This window comes from Clavelina lepadiformis, chromosome 5, assembly GCF_947623445.1.
Source record: "Clavelina lepadiformis chromosome 5, kaClaLepa1.1, whole genome shotgun sequence".
Taxonomy (NCBI): Eukaryota; Metazoa; Chordata; class Ascidiacea; order Aplousobranchia; family Clavelinidae; genus Clavelina; species Clavelina lepadiformis.
The window spans coordinates 4,589,432-4,610,700 of NC_135244.1; the positions used below are offsets into that span (position 1 = coordinate 4,589,432).

A 21,269-nucleotide genomic window follows, 5' to 3' on the forward strand; every position below is an offset into this window, starting at 1 on the left:
AAATATATGCAATATTGGAAGATTACAAATGACAATGTTAATATCATAGATATCTTATATCTATAGTTAATACCGACCTATGTTAATTTGGATCGAGTAACATAGACAATACGTACATGTTTTTTTTATGTTTGGACAAATCGAGTAAAAACACATGTCATTAACGTACCTATTTATTGAAAGTTTTAGCTAAGTATATGTTTGTTCAACTATCGTGTTTTCTAAATTATACTGTATTAGTGACGGTGTATAGGCGCTGTTTATTTCACTTTAACGATGCGAACACTTGCAGTACTAGATTGCACGATTCGACCAGAACTTCTTTTTCCAAATTTTGGCTTCGGTCCGAATCCAAGAAACACGATTTCGTACTACTTTACTTTCAAGCACAGCAAATAATACGAGTGGTTACGACGTAGTTAAATTAATTTTTTGTAATGAACAGTTAATGTTGCATACAGAAATAATCCTAGGTAGCAGAAAAGGGCCTCCTGTAATGACTTCTATTGGGCGTTTCAAGTCTTTTTGCCTCAGTGCCTAAAACTTTTCTGTGCTTTCCAGTCTCCACCAGCGCTATGTGCGACCCAATTCTAAGGTTCCATGCGAGCGACCACACTATTAGTAGGCTACTTTTTCCACTGTTAGGCTACTTTGGTTACCACCAAACACAGTACGGTACTCTAACATTTACAGCAAAAGCACAAAATGGCACGTACAAAAGAATTTTTGCAACAATAATGTATTAATGAAGAAAACACCCGTAAACTTCACAGATATGCACAAAGAAAAGACAGTGTTTTAGTAAAGCCATGAAGTTTGGTCATGAGAAGAAACAAAAAATACCCAAGCAAAATCTAATTCCAAATACTTTAGTTGCCAACATCAGGTTAAATATATATTAATAATTACAACTTCACAGTGACCGAGTCGACGTGAAAAGTGTATTGTCAAGTTAGCTAGTAACAAATGTGGCACGATAAATATAGACAGACGACAATAAAGTTACATTTTGTTAAAACATGCATTCAGTATACTTCGGAGCACAACACAATAAATACATTTTGAAAAAGATTACTTCTTATAACACTAATTAGCAACAATTGCAGCTAAACAGTAGACGAACAAAATAAACAAGCATTTTCGCTTAGTAAATGTTGCAGTGAGTCAAAGAGCAGCACGTGAAGATTAAGCCGTGAACGTAACAGAATTTAAACCTGTATTAGGTTGTACTTAGAAATGACCAACTACTACAAGCATTAAACGCTATTGTATGTGTGTATCTGATGCAAATATATAGTTGTTTACATTTAATGAAGCACAAATAATCATAGTACCACGAAATTAAGACAAACTTAATTTCAAAAAGAAAAATATAGGCCTATATTGCTTTCAGACATCGTAGAATTTGGTCAGCATTTCGGATATGATATCAAGACTATGATATTGCACAAGCACAGCTGCATTAGAAGTTAGGCAGTTGAAGTGCGAAAAGTTTAAGATAATAAAGCACTATACGGTGGTCAGTGTGCTTTAGATGAAGCATAGTGGCACAATGTTTTCTAAACGAAGGAAGAAGTTACCTACAATGCTTTAAAGAATCTAGTACCATGAAAAACGAAGCATGAAACATCACAGCACAAGGATGATAAATCATAGGTGTTTCCAAGAATTAGCCTGCATGCAACGAAGAGTCGTCTCTTTATGATATCACAAACACTGTTAACTTTTAACTCTTTGATCCGCGCTTCCATATGCCGATTGTTCGATCACTGGGCAAAAAAATCAATCTGTAAGCTTGAAAATGTAAATGAATACATAACCACACAAAAATTAATATGCGAGCACTTTACAATGCCATGAACTTTATTAGGAGTGGAAATGCTAAATCCAACTGCACACCACTATGATTTATTTCATGTCATTAGTTGAACTTTGTTGAAAATCTTCATCGCAAGTAAAATAAAATATCACCAGTTCTGTGCACTAGTGGGGTTTATTCAGTAACTCAGTAGAGAACGTAAAGTGTGTGGGCTCAATGGAACAAAAAAAACCTAAATTTGCATTGTCATACCAATATCGTGTAGTAGATATTAACCTGGTGATGTGAAACAATCGAAAATCGGCAGAAATTTAAAAAGTTTCTTGACTTTAAACCTAAGGGCTTGGCTTATAGTTAATTAACTAAAAATAAATGATTTCTTGTTATACGGTAGCAATGGCTGAGTTATGAAAGTTTTACCAAAATAGCACAACCATAATGTCCTCTAACGCAAAGTTTTCTATTGGTGACTTTACCAAAATGGTATTGGTAACTTTGCTAAAATAAAGCTATTACAATACGTCCAAATAAAGCATGACATAATTAAGTGTTATGAAAGAGGGATGAGTACTATAAAAATAATCAGCAATAATCATTTAAAGCAATCTTATTCTTATAATGTTGCATGTTACTTTTTGAAGTACATGCAAAAATAACCCAAATTCCATGCAAAATCTAAATCAATCGGTTTCTAATTTAAAAATAAATATTCATTATTAAAAAATAATGATCAAGTAGACTACCGTATTTTCTTGAATAGAAACCGCCCTTGAATAGAAACCGCCCTCGAATAGAAACCGCACGATTTGAATAAAAATAAACAATAGAAGCCGCCCTCGCATACAAGCAGCAGAAGACAATGCTGAAATCGCTTCGGTTGAATATAAAGGTTGTCATTGAGAGCTTGCACATGCGAAAAACAGCAGTTGTCACATTACAGTAGTGGTCGGATAGTAATAGAATAAAACCTTTTTGTCAAAAGAGAGCGCAGAATTTTATTGTCACCTAATCAACACTACCGGTACTTCATGTAATAAAAATAGAAGCCGCCCTCGAATAGAAGCCGCACAAAACGTTCAAAAATAAAAAATAATAGCCGCGGTTTCTATTCAAGAAAATACGGTATGCAAAATGAAATTTGTGGCTGTAATCAATACATGTGACGATCATTTCATTACATATACATTATATAGATGTCTTTTTAAGACTCACTAACTAAGAACAAAGCTAACATAAAATATACAGCAAAACTTGTGTTATTTTAAATTAGAAAAAACGTAGACAAAGCAAAGTTAAACGTGTGCAAAGCCTAAGGAATGCAATATTTTCTGCACCGCAAAGCTGTTATATGCATAATAGTAATATTGCACCGATGTTCCGCGTCACATTAACATGTGTTTCCTTATTCTTGTACAAAAAGAAAAGCTTGAAAATAAGATCTGTACCATCTAGCCACCCACAAATACAAAAGAAAAACTTTGCATTCCCGAATAGAAATTTTGTGGCATGCTATCTGATCCTCAAACTAATACTTTGCATTCACCAGCTACAATCTGGCCCAGTGAGCACCGAACTTGTCTCATACCAAGCTCTATAAAGTAGCGTTAACATTTCCAAGTACATCGTGTTTTGGTTATGAGCAACTGTCATCTGTTTGGCTTCCGTTTCCAAACTTTTACCGTAGAATCACTGTTTGTAGATTAAAAACATGTTCAACCCATCATTGAATAATGCTACAGTGAGATCAAACTGGCTAACAATTCTGATGCCACGTTAATACGAAGCAAAAATATGAGGAAAAATAAGAGTTATGTCTAAACTAAATACAGGGCATTATGATAAACTTGTTAACTAGTAAACAGTGACGTAACAGAACTGAACTTTTAATGCTAATCAAATAACGCAGGATATGCTCTGTACAAAACAAGTCTTCACTTCTTAATTTAGCATTTATACGTTTCAAAAAATGTGTTAGTTTTAACAGTTATTACTACATATTTAAAAGCCAATAGAGTGAATGTCAATATTAGGTGTAGCTCGTGGAGTGGCTTTTCAATAAATACCTGGATGCTGTAAAGATGTGGGTTCTGTTCGAAGCGATGTAATTTATGGTATCTGAGTGTGCTCTTATTGATCCGATGGATCCAAAACTTTCCACATCCCACAACTTAAGGAATCCACTTCTTCCACCAGAAACCAAGACCTCATCATTATCTTCTGACTTGATTAAATCAAGAGCGCACACCCAGTTGGAATGAGCTTGGTACTCAGACTGTTTAGAAGTAAGATTGCGTGTTACTGCTTTACTGTACAATCGCATTGGAAAACACTTATGAAAAATACACTGGTGCTAGGGATATGAAAAGTGATTTCATACTATGTCAATATTTTAATGCTTGTGGCTATTATACATGCAAAAAGCTCACCTATCTTTTGTGGGAAGCTTTTTATTTTAGATGTTATTCATAACAGTTCCGGATGCTATCGATTCCCTTCTTTTATTTTGTTCACTTCAAAAATCTTACCTTAATAACAGCCCTACTTGAAACGTTCCACTTTTTGATTGACTTGTCACGCGATCCGGAAAAGAGAATATTTTTTTCTGAGGAAAGTGCAAGTGTCTCAACCCCATCCATGTGAGGAGGGTCCAACGTTACGGTTGGGTTAATGATCCCTTGTGTCCCACCAGACAAATCATACACCTGGAAAGAGAAATAAGACCTCAATGCCGAGAATTGAAAACGATTCTCACTGACAATAACACTATGCTACTTACTTGCGTGAGCTACTTAGAGACAACATACACAGAGAAAATATTCTTTTTCAAGAGCAAAACAGATACCGGTTATTTAATTGCTTTTTAAGTGATGGTGTTATTTTGTGCAGTAGCATCAGCCATGCTCTGTGCCACAGTGATAGTCGACAAAGGTTCAACAAAAATGCCTATGAAACAATTCTTTCTAACGAAATGGTTCTGCTGTCTGTTGCAAGCAAAATCGTTAATGCTTCTGACAAACCTTGATAAAGTGATCCTTTCCCCCAGTAACGACAGACACGTTGCCGCTAGTAGGAACTGCCATAGTCATAATATTACCGGTGTGGCCAGTAAGCTTTCCAATCACCGAAAACCTTCATGTTGGAATAGCAAAATAAAGATTATTCAGAAAATTTTAGGGGTATGATGTCATTAAAATAATACGCTTATCCTCCACTTGAAACTTTATCGAAATTCTACAGTGAATCAATACTATTTTCTCTTAAAATCATAACAGTTTATCCTACTTATTCAGATCCCAAATCTTGACTTGAGTTGTACTTGCGCAATAGAGCATGTTGTTGTCTGCGCTTAGCTTGAGGTCATTGATTTGCATTTCATTATCAGGCATGCGATTAGTTCGTGACACATTGCTCAGAAAATTATTCGGAAGATGATGACTACCAGATGCGCTAAGGAAAAATAATAAATGTAAGCGCAAATTAGACAACATAACTAATTTTTACTAAAACTTAGCAAAGGAGCTGTTAAATTCATGGTGAATTTACCTTAAAACTCGAATGCATCTTGCCCGGCTTCGAATATCCCAAACTTTAATATAGCACAATGACACGCTGTATACGAGGCCAGTAACAGGGCAATGACGAACAACCTTGAAATGAAATTTTGAAAGAAATTTGCTTTGAAGAGCTAAGACCACACTACACTTGATTTGAATGGAACTCACATTGACATTGTTGGGATGACCGTCCAAGGACATGATTTCCTGACCTGTGACCAAATTCCAAACCTTGACAGATCGATCTGAGAAATTTTTAGTATTATAAACTCATTAAAGACATCCCATTAATGAAATCTATATTTTATGTGCTAAAACGAGAAAGCTGATGATCATATCCAGTGACAGCCTGTTAACTCCAAGCTAAAAAGACCCTATGCAATTACTTTCGACTTAGAGAAAGTCGATAAACTGGCTTGTAAAGATACGTGAAAACAAATTGGGAAATAATAGATGCATTTTAGGAGTCAAACTTTCAGACCTTCCTGTTAACATAATTGCACCATTTAAACACCAAAAACTTTACACGCGCGACAATCTCTCATTGCAATAACATCAGTTACAGCTAATGTTGTGTCAAATTCTTTCCCCATTACGATGTTATAGGTAATGAGCTAATGACCTGTATGTAAAATTGCTAGTGATTATGCTCAACAAGCGGGTGGCTTTTAGCCAAAAGTAATCTTCTTTAGAGATAACAGGCCAATGACCACTTAGGCCAATTACAAGGCAACAGGTCTTACTCATGCTTCACGAGGAGATTATTGAATTAGATATTAAAATATTGAACCATGATTATTATATCACAATGATGAAAGAGGTATTCACATAACACAGATAGACACTTTGTAGTGACTGACATAAATAATCATTTCAATAATTTCAATACGAGGAGTGCAGCTTAAGCACTGAGCGAGTTTTTTCTGGGTAATAAAGGTCCAACACTAAAAAAAAGCCATGTAATAAAAGTAACTATGTATATGTAAATGTTAGTATATAACTGTAAAGCCTTAAAATTGTTATTGTTCACTGCAAACATTCGTGGAACGTTTGCGAAATTTGCCAAATATTAATTTCCTACCTTTTGAACCAGAGAAAAGGAGATGGTCAGTTGCCTGAACACAGAGCACAGCTTTGTGGTGACCTTTGGCAACCTGTGTGCACAACAGTGGGGAGGAGCGAGGAGTCACTGACTTGCTTACATACGGCTGCATCTGACCCCTGTAAAATGAACATCAGATTGGAATAGGTTGGACATATTGTTTCTGTTATCTTTGGATATGAAACTTTGTTATGTTATTGTAATAACTACTGTTTGTTAACTACTGATTGTCACTACTGTTTGTTACATTACACAGTAAACGACTAATGACAACATAGTACAAAAAACATTAAATTTATTGGCGAAAACAAGTTGGTTTTATTTTTATGTCTAATTTTAAACAAAATTTCAGTTTCAAAATTTGAACTTGAGTGTATCGGGTTTGTCACAAAAAGATAAAAATATAATGAAAAATAAAAAGGATAGGTAAAAAATGTCAAAACAGTTGTATTTGTGGGTGATTGGATATAATGGTAGTGTATGGTAGAAAATATCAAGATAAATTTTAGCAACAATCTTTCATGAAAGCTCGTGATTCACGTATGAATGCAGTTATAACTTTGCCTAATTTATCAAATTTTATATATGTATTTTGTATGTATCCAGGCTTTATATATCTTTAATTATATATCTTATAATTCTATAATCTTATAATTGTATATATCTTAACTTTAATTTGATTAAAACAGCAAAATGTATATCGTTGAATGAACTCCTGGTATTGGCACTTTCCCTCAAACACACACAAAACCTGGTTTAACACACAATGAAGAATATTTCACGAATGAACGAACAAGACAACAGATACAAACCGGTGTGATGGTATGATGCTATGATGCAATTACAAACATGCTTAGTACAATAACCGAGCATTTACCTGAAATTTGGAATAATGCTAACTGTACATTCACTATAAAATATTCAAAGGCGTGTAAATTTCAATTGAAAATACAATTTTAAAAGCAGCCAACACTTACTTTAATTTAATTCTCTTTAGTTTAACGCGTAAAGTTTCCGATTCATCTAATAGTACATTGGACTTACTTGTCAGTTTTAGGTGAGGACAGAGCATATGTTGTCAGTCTGGAGAACACATTAGAAGGGATGGCCTTTCCCAGGCCAGGCGGACCGGGTGATTCATCTCTAGTCTCTGTGGTGGATGCTAGTTCCTTGCTGGTAATGAAAATACAACATTGTTGTCACTATTTCTTGGACCTTTAGATAGGAGAATATTATGTCTTTTGGACTATTTCAGGCCTTGCACAATTGCATATTTATGTAGTACCAGTTGGATGACCAGAAAATGTCTTTGTGCGACTTTACCAACATTAAACATTTAATGATATCCTGAAGCAGTTATGATCTATTTCAAAATTCATAAAGTGCAATAACGCTTATCAAGCATGCCTTCCAGTATCTGCAGGTGCTTCCTCAGTAGGTGAAGTAGCAGTTGAAGTGGTTTCCACATCTTCATCAATTGTGTATGTCCCTAATCTTGTCCTTGGACATGGAGGTGTCTAAAAAAGCAACACAATTAAATTTGCCTCATTAAATTAAAATACAGGATGTACAAGAGCAGTAGTTATGTAATGTAGCTTATCATGTATGTAATGTAAGTGATAACCACATGGCCTCACAGAAATAATACTACAATAGTAACTAAAAACAAGTTACGGCACTTTACGTTTAGAAGTTTGCAAACGTCATTCACTCCCGAGTTAGAAGTCATTGTTTCATTCACTGAGTTGGTTGGGGTCAAGCTGTTATTCATGCCTTCATTTACAAAAATAACAGTCTTCTCGAGGATAGGTGAGTCTATGGGTGAGATGGAGGCTCGGATGGGGCTAATCCCATGCAGCAGCTCCTGGGGAGGAGAAGGTCAAGGTTAAGGTTAAATGTTAACTATATATGTTGTTGCTGCTTATGTTTAAAGGCATATTTAAGATCATTTGCACCGGAGTTGATCAATAATGATCAACTTAGGAATAACCTTAGTGCATGATCTAACAACTTCACTAAAACACTAATGAAAAGGAAATGATATAAACAAAGGACGAATACCAAAGTAATTTTACAAAATAGATTTCTGCAATAATGGATACCTGGGGAGTTGCAGTTCTACGACGAGCTTTCACTTCCTTTGTGATGGCAGGTCTTTGCTGAGTATCACCATCGCCAAATTCCGTATTTGATAGCTGGTTCGTATCAAAACCATTTGCAGGAGTGAAACCAATGTCTCTGTCAGGTGATGACTCTCGTGAACTAAAACTACTGTCACTGTTTGCTCCTGTGGAAATTAAAGCAACTAATTGAAAAAGAAACAAAGTACGTGAGATGTGCATTTCTGAAGAACTAAATGCTAGACGCCTAAGTCAAAAAACTAACAACCATTCTTTTGCCGACATTGTAAGCTTTCGGAAATTTTTCTTTATTCCAAAAATTTAACAACAGTTGTGAAAATAAGTTCCAAGCTGGTTTGTAGACCAGATACATGAATTAAACAATGTAAGCTCATGCATTGAACCAACTTAGTAGCAAAACACAAAAATATCTCGTCAATTTAACATTTTGCTGGTTATGTAAATGACGAGTATTAGGAACCAAGCATAACAGGTACTTCCAGTCTACATTATTTAGTGCGTGACAACGGCACTTAATGTAGTAAACTCAACCAGATCAGCCAATCTGGCTTGACAACAAGAACAACTGTTCTATCATTACATACCTTTCATATATTCATTCAAACATTCTGCGATGCTTTCATCTAGATTTGGTCGCTCTTGCAACATATATCTCATCAAGTCATGTGCTTGTTTCGCTGACTCTTCGCTAACCTGCAGCTTTGACTCAACATCTTTAAGCTGTGAAAAAGAGTCAGTAATGCTTAGGACTAAAGTCATGGTGAACATTAATCAGTGAACAGTCTTGATCAAAAATAGAGTATTAGACAGAGAAAGAACTGAAAATCCTATGTAGCGGGCAGAGAACAACATCTAATGTTTCAAAATGACCAAAAACAGAACTGAGTTTAAACATACCCTGTTTTGAGTTTGCACTCCAATCGATGCCTTGCTTATAGTCAAGGACATGAAATTTTCAAGTAAATATCTCGCTTCATTGATGGAGCAATATTGAACAAGGCTGGAAAAGAGTGAAGTGTCTTCCATTGATTCTTCAACCTAAAAAAGTGATTTTACGTGAGAAATATCATTAAAGATTACACCGTTTAAAAGCATATATAACTGAGGAGATGTAAATCATTTAGAACAGGGGCGGGCAACTTCTTCGGTCGGCGGGCCTGATATGAGAGAATGAAGTACTTGGCGGGCCAGATTGCTGAATAGATTGGAACGCAGCTTTGTCTTATTAATGTTCATGGTCGAAAATGTTTGCTCACAAATGTATGTAGACCCGAACAGAACAAGTAGATTCATGGCCATCTTTCTCAGGTTGGCAAACTTGGACTTATTCAGTGACGCAATACAGGGATTATGGCAGAATGTGGCCGCAGGCCACATTATCATGTAAGACCGGAAACTGTCTGCGGGCCGCTCAAAATCCCATCGCGGGCCGTATGTTGCCCGTCCCTGATTTAGAAGCACCGAGACAGCTAAGTGAAGCATAGGATCAATATCATGTCATTAAACTTTCATGTGTAGTGAGCTTCATGGTTTCAACATCAGGTTACCTGCATGATCTCCATCTGGCATTCTTGAATTTGCTCATTTACATAGTCAATGTTTTCTTGCAAGCCATCCTCTTCATCTTTTAACTGCTGCCAAACTGAAGCATCCTGAATATAACGAAGGTTTCATGGCTGTAACTTTTTATTTATTTTTTTTTTTTTTTACTTTTTGTTTTTTAATATTCTATAAAATTTGATGATTCATCGAAGAGCAAATTGGTTGACTGATACTAATTTAATCCGAAATGTTAACTCAGTTAAATGTGGCCCTCATTGTTATTTTGTATCACAGCCTTTTGACTTACTTTCCCCTTCACATTGGCTCGAGTTTTTTTGCGATGTGTACGCTCAATGTCACGCTGAAGTCGTTCACGTTCCTTTATGAATCGTTCCATTTGCCGATCAATCCTTGAAATGGTTTCATGCTGCACTACGGCTTCACTTATCTGGAATTAACATCCGATTTTAAAATAAACCAATTATGTTATTACTCAGCAAAAATATGTTATCAGCTTAAAACAACGCACTCAATTGCTTCAATGAGGTCAAACTTCCATTAATTATCCACTAGCTTACAATGCAATATCCAAAGCAACAAACAATAAAAGTTTTAAAAAATTCTTGAAAAAATTTCTTATATAAAAACCATTATCGCACCTTGCTTTGGACAGACTTCCACTTTATGCGGGCAGTTCTAGAAGAAAATTCACTGGATGGTTTGCGTTCTCGTCTTTTGTTTTTCGAAGCCTACAGCAAAAAAAATTAATTGACACACACACACACACAGAAGTAGATATAAGTATAAAAATAATTTACAAAATTTCCAATATTCTAAGTAAAATGTTAAAAATAACTTTAACAAAACAAGTTATTTAGAAATATACTGGCACCTGTGGCTGGGTGTAAGAAGGTTTTTCCACAATAAAAGTGTTGTCAAAACCCAGAGCTGCAAGAGCAAAGAAGAAGTTTCTCAATAACAGTAACGAGAGCAACACGCAACAAAATTTGCATGGAAATATTTAAAAAATATCACTATTACCGTAGTAACATAGCATCAGAAACTCAGAAAAAAACAAATGGTAGAAGACAGCATTACCAGGATATTGCGCATAATTCAAATGGTCAGACTTACATTGTTGAGAAGCTTGCAATTGTAACTGCTGTGCCTGCTGTTGTTTCCCATATTTTCCCGATATAGGTTTCAATTGCTTTCTCAGCACAGACAATTCTTCCTGTTTCCTCTTCACCATTAAGTCTTTCTTGCGATTTTCAGCAGACAAATTTCTCACTTCATTCTGGTTATAAAATGTCATAATAAACGTGAGGCAAGCATGGTTAAGCTATGACGAAGTTAACAGTCAACAAGACGTCAATCCATGAACCGTTTATAATTAACTTTGCAGTTTGCCGCTCACAGATTTCATTTTAAACTCTCTCTTTAGTTTCATAATTTCTTTCATCCTATTTGAGTCATGAGTTTTGCTCTTCTTCTGGTCTTCCTTTATTTGCCGCATCAGACGTACCTTGAAAGTGGGATCAACAGATGTTAATTGAGTCAAACAATATAAATTTGTTACAGGAAGTATAGTATTGAAGCATATGTCTGCTTTAAGTTTAAAAACATGAACTAAAAATTAAGTAATGTCATGTGATCTGCAAATGTTGCTCCAGGAAGGTGGTAAAAATTATTTAAAACGTTAAATAACGTACCTTTGTTTTCTTCATTTGCTCCAGGTCGTTTCGAAGCGATTTTAACTGATTAATGTGTTTCGATTGTTCACGAATTAATCTATCATGGTTTTTCTTTGCTTCCTAGAAAAAATAGAGCAAAATGCAATTAGCTAAGACCTGACAGATGCTTCTCCATTACCAACAAAAAAGACAGGAAACTTCCTTTTAGTTTATCTTAAAGTAAGAGGCAAGTCCAAAAACAAGTTGGCCTTAAATCAGAGTAGTTGTCAATAAACATACTTGTGAAAGGATTTTTAATGATATGAAGTGGTTAAGCAGTTAATGCAAAAATTTTGTTACAAACTTGGTCTTCATTATGACGTCACAATATAAAAACAATATGCCTGATGACGGGTGTTTGCATTAGGTATGGTAAGTTAACTAAGGTGTTTTAGATGTAATACGCCCCTGTAGGTAGGTGATTAGTAGCAGGTAATGTTTATTTTCAGCATAGAAATGTCAGACGACAGAATATAAACAGGTAAAACATTATTTTTTTATCGCAATTACTGATACCGGACGAGGCTAGAGCCAAGCCGACAAACAATACTGAACTATACCATACTGTAGGCTAGCATTTTCATTAACTGGTAAAACTACACCAACAATAAGCTAATTAAATGTGAAATGTCCCTGTTATACACTTAAGTACGCCATAATTATACCAATTACTTTTTACTTGTCTGTCACAGGAAACATTCTATTCAAACTTGTTCCAAATACCTGAGTCGTCCCTATTGCTTCTGTCATTGTGACATAATAAGAACCGCCATCCTCGTCATAATCAAGCAATGACTTTGAGTGTTTTTGTCAGTTATTTATGGCAGTAAGTGTTACATATTAGTACAAATTCTTTCACCAGTTTATTTACTAACAGCTACTCTTTGATTTAAGGTCAACTTAGTTTTGGAATTGCCCTCACTTTAAGCTTGCTCATATCTTTCTTCATCGAGTCCAATTGCTTCTTGTAATTCGATTTTATCTTTTCCACTTTCTCGCTACTACCACTTGACTTTGAATCTGCATAAAGAGAATGTTTAATTTGTAGGAAATATGGTGCCATATGGTGCCATGATGTTTACATCATCATGTCCACAAACCAATAGCATTCTTCAAGACTTTGTCTCTTTCAAGTTCGGTTGCACGGATTGTTTGGGCCATAACTTTCAGTTTCTCTTCATATTGCCTTTGCATAGCGGTGATTCTGCGTTGGAGTGACTCAAGTTCATTGACAAGCTCTTGTTTGACGTCAATCTCATATGTGATAGTCGCAAATTCTTGTTGAAGCGTTTCTAATGAAGTCAAAACAACTACCTTGTTGTAAATAGGAAACAAAACATATGTCACTGTTTTGGTAAAAGTTTAGGTCTACAGTTAATAACTAACATTTTTTGATACAAACAGATCTAGTTGTTGTTCTAGTGTAAATTCTTAACCAGTTTAAATTTCCTACAATTCTTAAAGTTTCGATGTCTTAAAGTTAAAGTTCTTGTTTCTCAAAGTGACCTCAGACTCCACAAACCTGACATATCATCGTCGTCGTCGTCGTCTTCAGTCTCCAGACTTTCTGTGTCTGCTTCAGATACATCAGTGTCATATTCAGATGCGCTCTGAAACAAGAAGTTAAATTTTCCATTCAAACATACATTCATACCATCAGAGAGTACATACATTTCAATTCTACATAAATATCGACATCTAAACACACTGCTTCACACTTCAAGCCATCAAGTGATATGCAAAGCTATTTTGCATGGAACACACAAGATACTGAGATGTTACTGACAATGACACAATGTTTTAAAGAAAATGGCAACTATTTAACTAAAACGATGCGATTGCGATAAAACAACACATGTATTGCTGGCACAGTAACTGAAAGAAGAAAGCAATAGTTGAAAATGAAATTTTCCACCAATTTTTCAGAGACATAATGCCTATAGTGTGAAAGAGTCAAGTAGAAGCTTGAAATTTTTCTTAACCTCGTGAATAAAATGCATCCATTGATTTAAATAAAGCAAAACACAAGCCTTGAAAACATTATGGCATGCAGTTTGTTATAAATTGCAAAAAAATAACTTTGTTAGTCATATATCGTAGTAAGGTCACTCCTTCCTGTTAATTTGGTGCAGTAAAATGGCCAAAAAAGATACATTGCAGCACATCAGCAGCAAAAGAATTACAAATCTCTAAATTTTGAGTTTCAAGGAACTGATATTTCTTAGATATGAAAAGCATGTTGCGATTTGCAAGAATTAATTGATTAACAACAGCAATTAGTAATACAAGAGAAACAAAATACCAGACCTGTTCAGAAGCACTTCCATTCACAGCAACTGCACCAGTCTCCAAGGCTTCCTCGTTATTCTTGTCTTTAGACAAGTCATCCTTATCTAGTCTGAAAAGAAAAGTTTCAGAGGTAATATAAATGTTTATACTTCAATTTTATCACAACACAACAAATAGGTTACATATCAAGGCCAGCTGTATGGACTACTATATCAAGGGCCAGCTATATGGACCACTGCCTCTTTCTGGTGCCATATCAATTATGATAAGTGCCAAGGTTGGTCATAACAACCAACTTACTGTTTCGATGATTTCCGTTGCTGCAACTTTTCCTTTTTCTCTTCCAGTTGGTTGATATCATGCTTGGCTTTGTCCAGAACAGATTTGCTCCTGGAAACCAGTGTTGTATCAACATTAACTGAACCTATGTGCAAAAAAGAAAGTTTTTAGGATGAAAAGTGACAATTTTAGTGCTTTTCTAAAAGCAAGTGAAAAACATGCTCGGTAGTAAATGTGTTAAAGTTCATATTTAACTGATTGAAAACGTCCAGGGAATTAACATATATTCTACTTTTAAGTGCATAAATAAGAAAGATGTATAATCTTAAACATAATTAAAGTTAGTATCTTCATTGTTAGTGTAACTTTTATGTGATACAAAACTAAATCACATGAAGTATCTGCAGCGGGGAGATGCTTCACCACAACAAAACTAACCAGTCATGGGAATAGGAGTGGGCGATCGTGGAAGGCCAAATGGATTCATCCCATCTGACTTTCTTCTAAGGTTTGAGCAAAGTGCTTCACTTTCCAAAAGCTTTGAACTGTGAAAAAACTTTTGGTTAAAAAGTTTTCTTGGTCAGATTAACAAGAAGTGAGAAGCGTCACACTAACCGAAGTTCTTCTATCTCTTTCACATAATTTTCAATCATTGAAACGACGTCGTCATTATTTTCGCCCCCTGCTATTTTAGTCTGAGCTAATTCTATTGTCAGTTGTGTGATGCGATCATTACGGTTTTCCACTGTTTCCTAAGTGTGGAAATATACAAGAGGAGACAAAATCAAAAATGCAACAGAACTATTACCGATACTCACAAGACCTTACCTGCATGGCTTTTATCTTCATCCTGAAGTTGTTATTTTCTTTTTGTAACATGCTATTCTCCTGAAACATGTCGTTGTAAGCCTCCACACCATCCTCACCAACGATTCGCTTTCCCTTAATTGTATTTTACTTTCATAACAGTTGAGGTTTAAAATAGATTGGACTTTTCCAACATTCAGTCTACTAGTATTACCAAAGTACCAGTGCACAACTTAACATGTTATTCATGGTTCAGCTCGACTGATATATAATTATATTAGTAATATACTTGTAATAGAACGATTTTTAGTTATAAAACTCAAAATATAACAAAATAAAAGATTTTTTAACGCTAACAGTTTCCAGTTAGTTATCTTACTGTTTTGTATTCTGTAAGTTCAAGCTGCAAAGTGGCAATTTGCTGCCGCAGCATCTGCATTTGTTTGCTTGCTGTGTCTTGATTGGCAACTACTTTGTTTTTGATGTTACGGGCTCGATTGGCGTATTTCAATGTGTTAAGGGTTTCCATAAAGTCACTGTCCGACGGGCTTATGCAAGCTACCATTAAGGTGCGACTGTAAAAATAACTCAGAATATCATTTAAAAAGTGGACTATTACTTAATTTATAAACAAAAATTTTGTTTGAATACGGTTTATAATACACAATCATCTGTGCAGAAATCTAGTGAACAGCACTTATGTGTGGTTTATAACAGCTGAGCAACTTTTTTTGTGTTAGTACAGTAGTTTTTTTTAGTTAGTACATACTGAGACTAGTTATGACAAAAAATCTAACCTATTGCCACCAAGAGAGTCCTGAAGAAGCCTAGTTAGTTTAGAATCTCGATATGGGATGTGAAAGTGTTTCTTGCTCACATCTCCAAGTGCACTGATAACGTTTCCTAATGCAAGCTACAAAACCAACATATGAAATTGTAGTAATTATACTAGGCAAGACCAAAATAGGTCATGCATACAGTACTGGTAAAGAGATTGTATGCAAGTATGGCTAAAAATTTATTTTCCAAAATAAACAGAAAACAAACTGCCTTCTAATGAAATGAATATGGCTGTTAAATGTATGCGGGCAGGTTTTTTTTAAGGTTTGGTTTGGGTGACCGCTAAGTAGTTTTAAGAGACCGCAAGTGTTTCATTTAAATACCAAAAAATAGCCATATTTGCTTAAACGAATTATTTCCCAAATTTAGGGAAACCGCTGGAGAAATTTGGGGGACCGTTTCGGTCCCCCAAAACACCTTAAAAAAAACAATGTATGCGGGTATATTACTTGTATATTGAAATGATATGGATACTTACTAAGCCGCAATTAATTGATATTCCCTCCTTTGCTCTGTCACCAGTCGCACCTGTTCGTTTCAGTCGTTCCGAACCAGCCAAATCAGTAAAGTGAAATTTAGCAGAAAGTGTTTCAAACTCAAGATCAGATTTTCTGACAAAAAAATCGTACTAAATGATTCAGAAAAACCATGCATGTGCAAAGTTCAGTTAAACAAGACCTACGATGTTTGAGCTGAAGATTCAGTGAGTGACTTCCCATCCTCACTTTCAGGTGTGGTGGCAGCACTCGAGCTCTGTGATAAGAAAAATGTATATACATGACTTAGAACAGTAACTTAAAAAGTATGGCACTACCAAAAGAAACAAAAAGTTTAGTTTTTCACAAATGTTATGGTTTTATTAAAGCGATTTCAAGGAAATAAAATTTGTATTTGCACAACAAGTCAAATTTACTTCTGCAGTTTTGGGTTTACAAACTCTTGTTTGTTTGATATGGACAGAAAAGATTGCATGGGATCGAGAGCTCTGAGAATTCATTTGTGTGGCAGCTGTTGTGCGATTTAATGCCCCACCGTGGAGGCATTTAAGTGTCTACAAACAATAGAATAATATTGATAAAAATGTTCAAAGATGTAACTTCAGTAATCAGGTGTAAAGTCTGCCGTGAACATGCAGTACTTGAATTTATTTGTTATACAAAAAGCAAGTTAAACTGCGGACCTTTCTGCTTCTTATGTAAAAATTCAAAACTGTTTCCATAAAGTTCCATCAAACAGATTTTGGACAAAAGCTATGTTTTAAATCAAAATATTGAAGTTACATAAACATACACCGTTACTCCTATTATAAGGTATATATAAGGCAACCATTCAACTTTACTATAACATTCATCTCATAAACCAAACATAGTAAGAGTGTGTAACATACAACAACAGGCAGCAGCTTATTGTAACAAAATATTGACCAGCTATTGAATGAAAAGCGAAGGTTGTTTAAACAAAGAATCCCAAAGCAAACAAGTAGAGAGCTGTATAAATTTATTAACTATTGTTGTCAAATAGGTATTAATACCACATCAAAGTGCCTGAAAAGAAGCTGTCAACCACAGGAAATATGCATGTATAGATTGATGCCACAAAGAATGCTTTAGAAATAACACTAAGCTTGTGTATTACGGAAAAGAACCACATTGTTCACAGTAGTGAAAGTACTACCATATTTCATAATAATTTCCAGTAAGCACACTCTTCTTGGATATGCCCACAGCAACAATTAGAAGCACTGAACTACCTTTTTAATAAGAACACTTGATAATGATATGGCAAGCAATTGTTAATACCAATACCACTTATAATCTTTCAAAGCTCAAGGGCTCAATATCAAAGCAAAATCAATTTAATGGCCTTATACTAATAATAGTAGTGATTTAACAACATCCTACACAAACCTCTTTGGCATTTGCCACTTGTCTTGCAGTTACTCCAACTGTGTATATATTGCCATTGGAATCTTCATGTATTTTGATATTTGATCTACCCTAGGAAAAGAAAATTAAGTAAAATATAAATATTAATAATAATCTAAAAACTATACGATATACAATTTATATATACTGTTCATGAAAATTAGAAGTAACATAAACTTTTGTTATGTCATCAATTTGGAGATGAACATCTACCCCACAATTACTTTTGCACATAATTACAATAATAATTTCTCAAAATTATTGTTTACCCTGTTGGCGGGATCAGTTGTTGTATCAAATAAGTCTATGAGTTCTTCATTATATAATTCCATAAACTGCGCAGTGACATCAAATTCGGGAGCTGGCAAACCCATGCTTAAAGCTTCAGCTTTTCTATAAACCAAAAACAATAGACATGTTCAAGTTTAGCTATATAGCAACACAGTACTCCAGACACTTTCCCAGCAACTGACAATGCAAATACAACAGTTTGCTAACAATGCAAAGCCAAAGCAAGATGCATGTCTAGCACATTTACACGTCGTTAACTTGATAATACCAAACAGTAACGTCAGTTAGCTAATAAAGGGTAATGGGATTAAAAATTTTTCAACCACATTAAGCATTGACTGTTTAAGAGCACAAGACTTTATGAAATAGCGATCATCGTATGCTAAGGTATTTAAGTAACATTAGTTTTAAAAGTAACATAAAACTAAATGCATTAAAATTTTTGTGCTTTTCTTAGCATGCTCAGTTGCAAACCTTTTGTTTATTCCTTTGAATAAATGGTCCATCGCCCTTGGTATGATTCCAAGTTGTTCTTGTGACGTTGTCACATCAAAGCCTGTGCCCATTGTGTATGTCTTACCAGAACCAGTCTGCATTAAAGGTGTCATAAATATATAACTTACATATGCATGTAATTCTAAGTACCCATTCCAAAACATGCACAAATACATCTAATTTATTAAATATGAGTAACAGACATTCATTTATGCACAGAAAATGGTTGTGTCACGAAAGCTATGATCAGTCTTGAAAAGTGTACAATAACCAATAGTTTTGTTAATTTGAAACAATGCTACCTGTCCATATGCTAAAACAGTAGCATTGTAGCCTTCAAAACAGCCCTCAATGAGAGATTCTATACAGGTCTCATACACGGTATGCTGCTCTGTTGGGGTGTCATAAACATAATCATAAGTGAATGCTTTATCCTTTCCAAGAGTAACCTGTTTATTACAAAAAAAACTGTATCAGTAAATTCAAAAACAATATCACATCATAATCATGTATGAGCTTGATTTTCATTACACCAAACTAACGAGCATACAAACCTGGTTTTTGTCAGTACTACAAAATTACTTCAACAAATGAAATGTGTAGCTTTACATGATCGCTACTATACTTTATTGAAATAATTCTTTATAGCCTACACGTGTCTCGATTCAACCTACAAGTACGGACAATTTAACTCAGTACGATTAAACCAAAAATCACTAAATCCAGGACAACTGAACCAACATCTTTGAGCTGAATAGTCTTTGGGTTAAATTGTCCTGAGTTGAATTGTCCGTAAGTTGAATTGACCGATCACCCCTAAGTACAGACATAACAATACCTGAGGCTCGCCAGGAGTTACATATGTGCAAATGCGACAAGCTTCGATTTTCTCTCTGGCTAACTGGGGGCGAATTCTAAAAGCAGAAACTTTGTCCATTATGGCAAATAGAAAAACATAAAACACATAGCGCAGTAGTGCTACCGGTCAGCTGATACAATATTTCTAATTTAAGCATTTATTATTGGTACATACCTCAGTGCAACCCTGACACTAGAGTGATCCTCTACACCCATTTCAGCTAGGAGCGGTAAGGGAAATCATGAGTCAGAGAATATAGGCGATACATTTTTACTCGCAGGCAACATAATAAACTACTTAATAAATAAACTGAAAAGTTAGCATAATTTATTTCCCGGCCAAACTGCATTTTCTCTTGTCTGCATGCTGGAAGTTTGTTGGTATGAGCAAAAGTAGGCTAGTGGTTTTAGTCTAGTTTTAAGCACTCGCCTATAGCAGACCCTCTAAGGCGCCAATGAGTAACGGTAGCTTAGGTATGCAACACCCTGACACCTGCTCAAGTGCGCACAATACGCCAGGCTAGGGGATAAAACGTTAGGCTGCTGCTGATGACGATATGTACAACAAACAGTGGTTACTCGAGTCGTACTCTCTATCCTGCTGTTGTGGTTGCTGCTCTGTAATTGACAGACTGATGGGCAACAGTAATGTTAGGCTGCTTTATATGACGTAATGAACGGCAGACTGTGATTACTCGAGTACATAACTCTGCTACTGCATGGTTGATGCGAGTATGATTTTTGTGTACAAAAGATATATAGGTTAATCGTTTCCCACCTGAACTTGCAAAATCTCCCGCTGTTGTTCCCACCACTAGTGGGAAATTTCCCCCGGTTAAGAACCGTTAGCCGGTTACGCAATTGGTATTTCCTACTTCGGTAAATAACGGCTGGTGAAGTAGGCATTTATTTTACCGGCCGCCGTTTACCGAAGTAGGAAAATACGAATGCGGTAAACGGCAATTACGCTAGTTAGTAAATTGAAATTTATGCTAAATTACAACTTAAAATGACGTACTAATTTTTCCGAAGTGTATATTAACCTACAACTAATCCCTTCCGACGCAAATTCTCATCTCTCATGATCAATAAAATTAGATCAAAAATAAATTTGGACAAAAAACAATTCAAACAATAGCAAAATTCCAACCCCAGACCTCCACAATACGAGCCTCATCATTAACCACTACGCCAAGGCATTGCTTACTTCTTAATGTCTAAAACGAGAATCATAAAACCATCAGCAAAAATCTGCGGGTCACCGTATTGTGATTAAGCGACTTCGGTAAACGGACGCCGGTGAAATAATCACTTCGAAAAACCAATGCACTTCACAGTATACTTGTCTTGGAAATAAAAGCCACATCGGCGGCTTACTCTGTTAAAAATCTAAGTTGCTATTGATTATGACACGAACTCCCTGCTCACGAACAGCATCATATCAGTCAGTAAACAACCAAGCCAAATAGAAGACAAAATACCATTTCTGTCAACCAGAAACGTTTAAGATTTCTGCAAAATTTGCTTTCACCGCACGCGTTCATAGACAAATAAATTCATTTTAAGGTAGGGTTACCATACGTCTTCCCTTCGG

General features: G+C 35.4%; 1 protein-coding gene across 3 annotated transcripts; it reads right to left on the bottom strand.

The window, feature by feature from the left end:
* Positions 1 to 719: 719 nt before the first annotated feature.
* LOC143459096 (kinesin-like protein KIF21A) lies at positions 720 to 20,401 on the bottom strand. Of its 3 annotated transcripts, XR_013117740.1 has the most exons (41): positions 19,851 to 20,401; positions 19,656 to 19,731; positions 19,120 to 19,266; positions 18,797 to 18,912; positions 18,301 to 18,424; positions 18,014 to 18,103; positions 17,020 to 17,157; positions 16,789 to 16,859; positions 16,585 to 16,717; positions 16,064 to 16,179; positions 15,646 to 15,841; positions 15,288 to 15,401; positions 15,075 to 15,211; positions 14,898 to 15,004; positions 14,481 to 14,604; positions 14,199 to 14,289; positions 13,414 to 13,501; positions 12,992 to 13,183; positions 12,814 to 12,911; positions 11,871 to 11,972; positions 11,576 to 11,683; positions 11,293 to 11,455; positions 11,051 to 11,106; positions 10,818 to 10,907; positions 10,466 to 10,606; positions 10,164 to 10,268; positions 9,514 to 9,654; positions 9,201 to 9,336; positions 8,578 to 8,762; positions 8,160 to 8,339; positions 7,883 to 7,992; positions 7,520 to 7,648; positions 6,455 to 6,594; positions 5,542 to 5,618; positions 5,363 to 5,466; positions 5,102 to 5,266; positions 4,837 to 4,948; positions 4,345 to 4,521; positions 3,883 to 4,091; positions 3,405 to 3,508; positions 720 to 1,769 (listed from the first exon to the last, which is right to left on the bottom strand). XR_013117740.1 is itself a non-coding variant. In XM_076956069.1 (40 exons), exons 1-40 carry the CDS (start codon positions 19,889 to 19,891, stop codon positions 1,727 to 1,729), a joined length of 4,872 nt encoding a protein of 1,623 aa, XP_076812184.1. In that variant the 5' UTR covers positions 19,892 to 20,401; the 3' UTR covers positions 720 to 1,726. The 3 variants fall into 3 exon arrangements, 2 of the variants coding, with proteins under 2 accessions (XP_076812184.1, XP_076812183.1); XM_076956069.1 differs by lacking the exon at positions 3,405 to 3,508; XM_076956068.1 differs by having other exon boundaries at positions 720 to 3,508.
* Positions 20,402 to 21,269: the final 868 nt, after the last annotated feature.

Bases quoted from the DNA above. Each gene is read 5' to 3' on its own strand.
- LOC143459096 (XM_076956069.1), bottom strand. From the start codon at position 19,891: ATGGGTGTAGAGGATCACTCTAGTGTCAGGGTTGCACTGAG. The intron at 19,732-19,850 runs GTATGTACCAAT...TTCTGCTTTTAG, and splicing joins AGTGTCAGGGTTGCACTGAG to AATTCGCCCCCAGTTAGCCA. The intron at 19,267-19,655 runs GTATTGTTATGT...TGTAATAAACAG, and splicing joins TAACTCCTGGCGAGCCTCAG to GTTACTCTTGGAAAGGATAA.